This window comes from Leuresthes tenuis, unplaced genomic scaffold (assembly GCF_036924035.1).
Source record: "Leuresthes tenuis unplaced genomic scaffold, fLeuTen1.0.hap1 SCAF_24, whole genome shotgun sequence".
Lineage (NCBI taxonomy): Eukaryota > Metazoa > Chordata > Actinopteri > Atheriniformes > Atherinopsidae > Leuresthes > Leuresthes tenuis.
In genome coordinates this window covers 18,683,820-18,694,018 of record NW_027325378.1, presented here as the reverse complement: position 1 = coordinate 18,694,018, position 10,199 = coordinate 18,683,820, and the positions used below count along the sequence as shown (strand labels likewise).

The following is a 10,199-nucleotide window of genomic DNA, read 5'->3' as shown; positions in this document are numbered from 1 at the left end:
GGGAAGCAAAGTATTCCAAAGCAGCTGAAACAATCAAAGTAAACCTTCCAGTTATTAAAAAAATAGTGTATTCTGTGAGTTTGGCATTTGTTTGAGGAAAATAACTAAATACTGGATCTCAAAAAACAGGCTGAGCTATTGTAAGTGCAGAGAGAAACATTTAAACATACACAACATTTAAAATCATAGACATACAACATGTTAGGATGGAAATATCTGAAAAAAAGATGGCCTCAAATAGAAATGGTGACGCTATACTGACATACTGTGAAGGGATATTAATTAGGTTGTGAGATCTGTGGAGCATTAAACCACTTTTTAATGTCATAACAGAGAATTCATCATATATGCGAACCCGTCAGGCTATATGACGCCAAAGCTATGAAGGAAGAGTCGAGCGATACAAGTACTTGTTAAGCTTCAGGCTTTGCTGAGATTATAGAAGTCAAAGCATTTTCATAGTTCCGATACTGCTCGCGATTTCATTCCGTAGACATCAGTTTATATTGTAATTAAAATGACATTGCAAACGCCTATCGTGCATTTATAAGAGCAAGTGGGTAGTTTCTAACCCACGGAAATGTTCCCGTAATAAGTGCTTTTTCTTTATTTACACGTTTTTCAATGATTTGATGATTCAGCGGGTGCACTGATTCTGAATCAAGGATTTTCTTTAAAAAATAAAAAAAAACAGCTTAATAAGTGAATGTTACTGACAAGAACATCCAAAGGATGCACAGTGTGTGGGTTGGGTTGGCCGACTCTGCCTTGAATTAAAAAGGCTGATGGGTTTTCTTCGCTGTGATGTCACTCGGTTCCCACGGGGTTTGGTGCAGGACTCGGGTTGGGCGGACTGAGCTTCATGGTGGTGAAAAAGTCCACCAGCTGAGCGGGTACTTCGGCCAACACGGACTTTGCCAGAGCCTCACGGGGAGCCTGAAGCGTGAACGGATGAGTGAGAGAAGAATGACAACAGAAAACACAATGAGGAGAAATTCATTATGCAACAGACTCATTGTGTGATGTTCATTAGTAATAAACCAGTCGCCATGTCATGCAGATGAAGATAGTTCCATCCTTTCATTACCGGTAGTTTGATAATCATTGCTTTGAAATGATTATCCTGTACCTAAGACAGAAGACTGAAGGAACCGATTCTGACTACATGCTGGGTGGGGCTTTATAGCTCATGTGCATGCGCTTTTAGAAACAGATGGAAAAAAAAAAAAAAAAAGGAGCTTGCAAGTTACGAGACGTTAAGTGAAGAGAAATGAAGGTGGAGAAGACAGCTGCAGCAAAGAGGAGAAGCTATTTGGTGTGACAGCACACAAGCAGATTCTGTACGTCCTTATGTCATGTCCAAAGATGTTTAGCCACAGCAGAAGTGGATTCAATTTATTTGGAGACAATCAGTGTCGCATCAAAAATATCAGACGACACGAGTCTCGTTTTCAGTCTTCGGGGCGACTGCGTCGCAAATTTGACCCAAAAACTCTCTCTTTGTCTCTCAGCACGAGCAAAAGCCTCCGAAAAACGTTAGGAAAGTTGGAAGGAGGACGACATAGTTAATAACATGTGACGGCTCATGCAACGACTCAGACTGTAGTTCACAGGAAAAGCAAAAAAAAAGGGGGACAATATTCATGGTACCCCTAGGAAGGATTGGGATCGTGGGGAGGCTTCAGTTTGAATAAACTGAAGAAGGAAGCCACTTGCTGAGGTAACTCGGCCAATACACTTTGGGCAAGAGCCTGGCTGGGTGCCTGGAAAAAATGGATAAACAAGGCAAAAACATATAAGCTACCGCAAGTGAGATGATTTTAGCTGTGGGGCTGGGAATCATGAGGGAGCATGAGGGTGGAGAACCTGCTCTTAAACACCTTGGCCATGAAAATTAATTAAATCAAAGACAACCAAGTGGAGTACTGGGAGGGAAAAAGTCTGAGAGGCATGCAGTTTTAACAGCAATAGGGTTAGGTAGCTTCTTAGAAAAATGAATAAATAAATCAGCTGAAATCACAGAACCACCATTCAAAATCCTCAGTCTCCGAGTGATGAAAGGGCGTCGGATGTTTTCACTGTGACTCACGTTTTGAAACTGCCTGAAAGGGACAAACTGGACGATGTCCCGCATGGCGGCCTCGCCGCTGAGAGCGCGAAGACGCCCATCATCACCGTCCAGGAACTCCATGGCTTTAAAGTCCGCCCCGCCGACTCCAACGATGATTATGGACATGGGCAGCCGAGAGGCGTTGACGATGGCGTTGCGCGTCTCGTCCATGTCTGTGATCACTCCGTCGGTGATGATCAGCAGGACAAAGTATTGCTGTGGAAGGAAAGCAAAAACACAGGATGTAGAGCTCATTTTTTCAGGAACCACATAAAAAGCCACAGCCCTCGCTGACAGGATGTACTCACTGATGCGGTGGTCTGCTGGAGGGCTTGTTTAGCAAAGCAGGCTACGTGGTTGATGATGGGGGAGAAGTTGGTGGGACCGTAGAGTTTGACCTGAGGCAGGCAGACCCTGTAGGCCTCCACCACGCCTTCAATGCCTTCACACAGAGAAACAGCAAGGATCCAACTTTTATCAGCACACCAGTCACACCGTGCAGCTGAGACCATCACTTTTGACCTGCCTCAGAATGCATTTCTATTAACCTCGTTAACACACCTGCACAGAATGGATTTGATGGGTTGAAATTAAGAGGAAACTCGTGGGAAACCTGCAAGACAAGACCATTACTGTCAGATAACCCCTCTCCTGTTTGAAACCACCATGACTGTTTTGTTATCAGATAACAAAACAGGGCTTAAACTTTTGTGGCTATTTGTAGTGTCACATGTCGATGCGGGCTTCACCTGCCATGTGGGTGGAATCTGGGCTCCAAAGCCAAAGGCCGGAAACATCTTGTCACTTCACAAAAGACAAAACAAGCCGATTAAAGAGGCAACCAAACACTTTGATGTTCAAGCTCCTGAAAGCTTCCACACAGGCATGGAAGTTGTTGCTGGACGGGGTTGGAGATATTTCAGTTTTCCTAAAGGAACAGGACACGTTCCTACCTGTCATAATCCTGGATGACATTGCCTACAGACCAGATAGCAGAGAGATATTCATTAACACCCTGAGGACTGATGTAATGCAGTGACTGAGGAGACTTGGGATCCCCGTTGGAGCCTGTGAAGTCAACGGCCACCTGACGACGGACATGCAGGGGAAATATCAGATGTAGGCGTTTTAAGGATTTACCATCAACAAACCAATGAGCTTCAGAAAAGAAGCCAAAACTCACAGTGAAGTTGATCTGGCAGCCTCCCATTATATAATCCAGGAAGGTATACTCCCTCACCACCTACAAGATAAAGCATCTGTGTTACAGAAGATTATTCCACCACATCTGATGTCGAATTCACACTTAAACAGACCCCACCTTGCACAGCTTCACGCTCACAATACCAGAGTTCTTGTAGCCTTTCTTCTTCTGTTTCTTTTTACTGTTCATACATTCAAACTCCGCCTACAACAAACAAAAACAGCGAGGGCCAGAACACAAAGAGAACAATAAATGTGGGGGATATCTTTTAACTTTCCAATAACATACATAAACAATGCTGGACCCATAACGAGGTGGAACTGCCTTTAAACAGGGAAACGTCTTCCACAACAGACTCAGGGTCACATAACGCAACATAAAGACTGAACAGCCTTAAAGGCAAGATGTTTGAAGTGCTGGCCGCTGCATTTCTCTAACAATGGTCACACGAGCTCATACCGGAGAAGTCCGCGACGCGTCTTGGAGGCGTTTCATCGTGGTCTCAAAGGTTCCGATGAGGTCATGTGAGCCATCGTCGTCGTAGTCGTAGCACTCGACCTGCAGATGGGTAACAACGTTAGGCTGCGGCTGAGTTTGGACGCCAGGAAACGTATTTGTTTAAAAAAAAAAAAAAAAAAAAAAACACGAATAGGCCGCTTCACTCAAACGAGGAAGCCTCACCAAAAAGCTGAGCAATGAAAAGCTCTTCTTCGTGCTCTCCTACTTTGTTCCATCAGCAGTATGGGAGAAAGGCTTCGTTGTTTGAGTGAGGCGCCTCTCCGAAGGTGAACACAACAGATGAAACAAACATGCAAAGGTGAAATTCGGTGAATAACTGGCACTCAACTGTGCTCCACAGAGAGGCACTGCAAGGTTCTAAAGAAGTGTACTTTCAGACAAACGCTTCTATGGCAAAATTAGCCTGGATGGAGAAGACTTGGAGAGCCGGAGACACTCCTGACACAACAACTGGTGTCGTTCCCATCGGCTTCATTCACACACAGCCCACCCAGTAAGTGATGGGAAGATGAAAGAGGACAAAACACGGCGTAGCACTGGGGGAACTCACATGTCCTGCCTGCTGGGAACCCGCTTCCTTCCTGACATGATCGCTTCAGAGGTTAAAGACATAAATCATCAAGCCAAAGCTAAATACACTGTTCATATGTTCACATGTTTGGCGTCTGAAAGGAAAACTCTTTTATTGTCGGTTAAGGCTCAGGTGCTTGCATTACGTCTCGAGTATGAAAAGTGCGACTGAAATCAAACCAAAGAACACAAATGTGACAGTAGGTATTTGAGAGAAGGAGATGCTTTACTTTGATGGATTTGTCCATGTCGCCTCCACAGAGAGACTGCAGGGGGATTCGAAAGGGCCTCCATGTTGGATTCAAGTTGTTCTTCACCACCTGAGAACATAGTAATGAGGTCAAAGTTCCCAATCGAGAAGAAAAATATCTTCAAATCCAAACTCAAACTGCAGTTGCTCTTTGCTTTTTACAGTTAAAGATGATGTCAACGTGTCGGGGGGGGAACAGACTACCTCGTACTGTAAATTACAGAAATAAATAATTTGACTGGCTGAACAGGGACAAGCTCTCCTTCTGCTAAGAGAATTAAAAGTATTCCCACTGAATTCAATCCATACAAAGGAACAATAAGTGATTTTAATACATTCAACTTAAATAGCACGTATAACTATATTTAATAACAATATAGAGAGTCCAAACTCACGCCATCTCACATTTTTCACATCAATTTGTTTTTTTCAACTGTTAAAATAAGAAAAAGGGTAGGTACAAAGTTTCTACTGTTTCCTTTGTTTGGTTCGGTGGAGAGGACTACAAAACATTAACCATGATATTACAACTTAATATGAAGAATGCCGCAACCAAATTCAAAGGCCACACAGTTACAGCATATCACTCTATATGTAAATGTGGATCAGATTAATTACTTACCAATAAAATATAAAGCTGTTCTAAACTTAACTGTCAACTAGTAGCACATTTCCTACAACCTAATGAGCCTCAGTTGTAGAGTATGACAGCGTGGCCGTTTAATGACACCACAGGAACACAGATACAGAAGTTTGCAAGTATATTGGACTGATTACACAGAGGTTAGCTTGTCGTAATGTGCCATTTTAAGCAAAGGCTGTGGTGTAACAGCTATTCTTAATTTCACACAGACAGTTGGGCGTGAAAACCAAACAGGAAGTGTGAAGCAAAATCTGAAAACCAAACAGGAAGTGTGAAGCAAAATCTGAAAACCAAACAGGAAGTGTGAAGCAAAATCTGAAATCTGTGTTCATTCAGCAGCAAGTGTGTAATAAATATGTCCCAATCTGATCTTGAGTTTCAGATTGGGGATCCTGATCAAGACCTTTCTCCTAACATGAGCTTTGGCCATAAAAAATCCTATCAAGCCAACAAATAGGAGTAGAAAATGCAGTTACAGAGACAGAGAGCAGAGGCTGCAGTAACAAACGCTGCTTAGCTAAGACGCTCTGAAAAAAGAAAGAAAGGGATCCTGCGGCTACTCATCGTTGGTCATTCAAAAGTGACAATGACTCATTTGGTTGTGGAACAATGAACAGAAGGTGGTGAAAGTCCCGGAAAGCTGTTACTAGCATCATTCTACAGCTTTTTATACAGGCAGAAGCACCACAGTCACTTACCTCAGTCCTGTGAGCCAGCTGCCAGCTGCCAGCGTCGGCCAGTTTGTAGAATTCCAAATAGGGGTCAGACTTCCCAAAGAAATCCTGTGGATGAAAATGAATGAAATTAATAAGTTAAATGCATCAGAATACCACAAAATCAAAAGCCTTTAAGACTTCAAACAGAAATCACTGTTACCTTGTTATCCAGCTTTCTTGCCTCCACCTCAAAATTCACAACCCTGTTGTCTTTTATTTCCTCCGCAGTTATCTACAGCACAAAGGAGGTCAAATTAATTACAGGGAAACTCAAACGCAGCATGCAATGTCTTCCATCGCTCCCTCTGCTACGCACTGTGATTGTCCCCTTTCCTGCTGGGGTCTTGTTCTTCAACACAAGCGGCCTGGTCAGCTTCTTGCTGGATACGACCTAAACGCAGGTCCAGAAAAAACAGAGCAAGCGTGCTGATGAAGAAAGGCAGCTTCAGCAAAAAGAAGCTGAATGATTAAGCTCAGCCTGCAGTAGAACACGGTAACTCGACTCCAAGGCAGAGTAAACACATTTCACAGTCTTATCAGTCAGTGTTTATCAGAGATTCACAACATGGGAGAACTAAAGAGTGATAGACTAAAGAGGATTTTTTTCAGTTTTCAGCTGTGTGATGGAAAAGGGGAAGGCCCGTACCTGGCCCAGGGTGCACTCCAGTTCACCCAGGAAGTCATCATCGCTCAGGTCAACCGTCTTGTTGTCGATGTCGTAGATCCCAAACTTCAGCTTTTGAACTATTTCAAAGTAGTAGTCGATGACAAACTTTTTGGCAAACTTGGGTCTGAGGCAATTCTGGACTTTCTCCGTTCGGTCAACCTGTCGGGAGAGATTGGACGCCGAAGTCTGACAAACGGCAGCAAGTTGACCATGGGAAGTGTGCTTTTGGCACAGCGGTGAAATAGGAAGTGGAAACTGTACTATCCGGAGTACCTTCTCTTGCTTTTCTCTTGCAATAGATACAGTGATGTAAATGACCACACCTAACACATACGTCCCCACACATAAGCTGCATTGTAGTGCTATGGAGTATTTTATTCCAGGGCACCATATTGGCCTTTAATGCTATTTTGGAAAACAGCGATTGCACTGTGTGCTTAAAAAAAAAAATGAGATCATTCTGTCTTAACACCTCTGTAACTACTCACCGCTGTCTTTCTTTTTATGTCTACTCATCCTACTAACCTCATACCACTGGGAGTTGGAGCTGCTCATTAAAAGGACACACAGAGGGTCAGACTTGGAGCCGATGTCTTTGTCCAGAAGATTCTCACAGGACACGGTGAGCTCCACCTTGGTTACACACTGAGCAGCCATGTCTGTCAGGTAACAAGGTGGGGAAACCACACAGACAGGGGTGTGAGAAATACACGCTTAGCACAATCACTCTAAGCCTGCACGTGCGCTAGACCTGATAAAAGTGATAAAAAAAACTGTTCACCCTGAAAAATTAACATTATTCCTGTAAATGTGGACTCTACGTGGGTTTGACCGTGGGGCTAGGTCTGCCAAGAGAATAAAAAAAAGTGATGGACCTGCTAAATGAAACTAGAAGAAAGAATTGACTTTGTTTGTTTGTTTGTTTGTTTTAACCTCGCTTCAAAGGTTGTCTCGTTACTTAACATTACAGTCAACCAAGTAAACACTGAGTCTGCAGCTAAAGTAATCTTATGAAGCTAATACAACTCATGTAGCTTATGGGTCCTGTTTTGTTGACAGTGGCAGCTTTGAAGTGGTTTCTAGTGGTAACGAAGCAATACTGTAGTACTTTGTATAAACCTACGATACAAGCACGTGGAAAATATGACACAACACGCATAAATATGGGTGTGGAGCGTACAGGCTACAGTAATGGGTAATTTATGAGAGAATGCTATAGCTAACGTAACGACAACTGATAATGTTTTCGGTTTTATCACGTTGACTTCCGTAAATTACGATTCAAATTCAATTGCAGACTTACCGCGGCAAATGTCCGACACGTCACGGAGGACTCAAGAGGAGAAAATACTTTTTACTGACGATTCGGCGTTCCAGTTCAACTGAAGCAGATATCTTACAAAAGCTTGGAGTTTCTCCTTCGACATGCAAAAACTACGCCCACCGAGAGCTTATAGAAGGCGGGTCAGGTTTAGTTCCTGTGCTCGACATGTACAGCGTTATTCCTGCAAAGAGGTGGAGGCGAAAAAGCTGCCGTCACAAATAGTTATCAGTAGGTTTACACACAGAGATACAGAAATAGTCCTTAAGCCAAAGGTGTAGCTCTCTGCAACTACTGAAGCTGCTATGGAGGCCATCAGATGGGTCCCTGCGAGCCATTTATCTCGCAGTATTACATCAAAATTACTCTAATGAGAACGAGTACTGATACAGAGATTCTACGAAAGCATTTGGAGGAGTAGTACTAAAGTCATCTGCTCCACCTTTATGTCAATTACTCCAATGAGAAATAACAACACAAATATTTTTTAATATAAGCAAGCCTAATTCATTCATTTTCACTTACAGTGTTGCGTTTTGTCCAAAAGGAAGGCATGAGATGAACGTGGCTGACATATTTTTACATAAATCTACAGATAGCAGGATTCCAGCACTGGCGTTACCTGCTGGATTGAAACCACATTGGGTGTGTTAGCGGAGATATCACACCAAACCATAGCATCCAAACCATTTACTTACAAAGAAGTTCCTTCATCTCCAAACACCAGTCCTCTTTCCTCCATAATATGTCATAATAAGTCTTTTGTTTCCCATGTTGTCTTTCCACAACACTTGTTTTGTTCAAACCTCACATTGCTTTCTCTTACATTTGAATTGTCTATCACTGAAGCTCATTACTATAGCTTCCAAGATGGACCACCACCTAGAATGGGGGACATGGTTGCCCTTTCTTTTGGCATTTATAGTTGGGGTTATTTTTTTTTTCAGTTGGAGCTTGGAAATTCCGATTTCCAATTTTGTTCATTGAACGAACCATCATTAGCCCCGCCTTTACCACAATAAACATGTGGACTTTATTTCAAAGTAGCCATATGAATAGTTTGCCATGTTCATAACCTAAAACACAGAGGACCTGAAGGACGGGGAAGCCATAGGTTTATATAGCTATTTAAATTCAGTTCAGTTTTATTTATATGGCATCAAATCACAGCAAATGTCATCTCAAAGCACTTGAAATATACAGTGCTCTGTTGGGACATGATTGCATCTTTGCATGAGCTCTTTAAACTATGATACAGCTTGGTCATTAAGAGCTTTATATGTGAGGAGAAGAACTTTAAATTCTATTCTGAATTTAACAGGGAGCCAATGAAGAGAAGCTAAAACTGGAGAAATATGAGCTCTCCTACTAGTTCTCATCAGAACTCTGTTGGCAGCATTTTGGATCAGCTGGAGGCTTTTCAGAGAATTTTTTGGGACAGCCAAATAAGAAAGAATTACTGTAGTTAAATCTTAAAGTAACAAATGCATGGATCGGTTTTTCAGCATCACTCTATGACAGGATGTTCCTAATTTTGACAAGTTTACGAAGGTGAAAGAAGGCAGTCCTAGAAACCTGCTTTATATGTGCGTCAAAGGACAGATCCTGGTCAAACAAATAACTCCAAGGTTCCTCACTGTAGTGCTAAAAGTCAAGGAAATGCCATCTAGAGTAATTATATAAGTGGACAATTTCTCCCTGAAGCGCTCTGGTCCAAAGATAACAACTTCAGTTTCGTCTGAATTTAGAAGTAGACAGAATTGAGTCATCCAGCTCTTTATGTCTTTAAGACGTGTTTGTACTCTGACCAACCTATTGGTTTAATTTGGTTTCAGAGATAAGTACAACTGAGTATTAGCAGCATAGCAATGGGAACTTATACCACGCTGTCTAATAATGTTACCTAACGGAAGCATGTGTAAGGTGAAAAGAATCTGTCCAAGCACAGAACCGTGTGGAACTCCATGACTTACTCTGACGTGCGAGGAAGATTCTACGTTCACAAGAACTCAAATCTATCAGATAAATATGATTTAGACCAGCCTAATGCAGTTCCTTTAATCCCAATAACGTGTTCTAGCCTCTAGATCGCATCAAATGCAGCACTGAGATCCAAGAGGGCAAACACAGACAAGTCTACTATCAAGAAGCTAAGAGGTAACCTTCACCAGTCCCAGTGACTGCGCTATCATGTGCTCT

At 42.5% G+C, this 10,199-nt stretch overlaps 1 protein-coding gene across 2 annotated transcripts; it reads right to left on the bottom strand.

Moving 5' to 3' along the window:
- Window positions 1–683: 683 nt before the first annotated feature.
- cpne3 (copine III) lies at window positions 684–8,112 on the bottom strand. 2 transcript variants are annotated; one of them, XM_072378143.1, is made up of 17 exons: window positions 7,983–8,112; window positions 7,205–7,338; window positions 6,659–6,838; window positions 6,329–6,403; window positions 6,173–6,244; window positions 5,995–6,078; window positions 4,634–4,723; window positions 3,774–3,872; window positions 3,432–3,518; window positions 3,294–3,353; window positions 3,064–3,197; window positions 2,860–2,914; window positions 2,672–2,723; window positions 2,419–2,552; window positions 2,090–2,326; window positions 1,651–1,763; window positions 846–936 (listed from the first exon to the last, which is right to left on the bottom strand). In XM_072378143.1, the coding sequence occupies exons 2-16, from the start codon at window positions 7,334–7,336 to the stop codon at window positions 1,653–1,655; spliced, it is 1,602 nt and encodes a 533-aa protein (XP_072234244.1). In that variant the 5' UTR covers window positions 7,337–7,338; window positions 7,983–8,112; the 3' UTR covers window positions 846–936; window positions 1,651–1,652. The 2 variants fall into 2 exon arrangements, with proteins under 2 accessions (XP_072234243.1, XP_072234244.1); XM_072378142.1 differs by lacking the exon at window positions 1,651–1,763 and having other exon boundaries at window positions 684–936; window positions 7,983–8,111.
- Window positions 8,113–10,199: the final 2,087 nt, after the last annotated feature.

Excerpts from the sequence above, each read along its gene's own strand:
- cpne3 (XM_072378142.1), bottom strand. The coding sequence starts at position 7,336 with ATGGCTGCTCAGTGTGTAACCAAGGTGGAGCTCACCGTGTCCTGTGAG. Across the intron at positions 6,404-6,658 it reads TGGAGTGCACCCTGGGCCAG|GTCGTATCCAGCAAGAAGCT; the intron begins GTACGGGCCTTC and ends ACCTGCGTTTAG. Across the intron at positions 3,873-4,633 it reads ACATGGACAAATCCATCAAA|GTCGAGTGCTACGACTACGA; the intron begins GTAAAGCATCTC and ends ACCCATCTGCAG.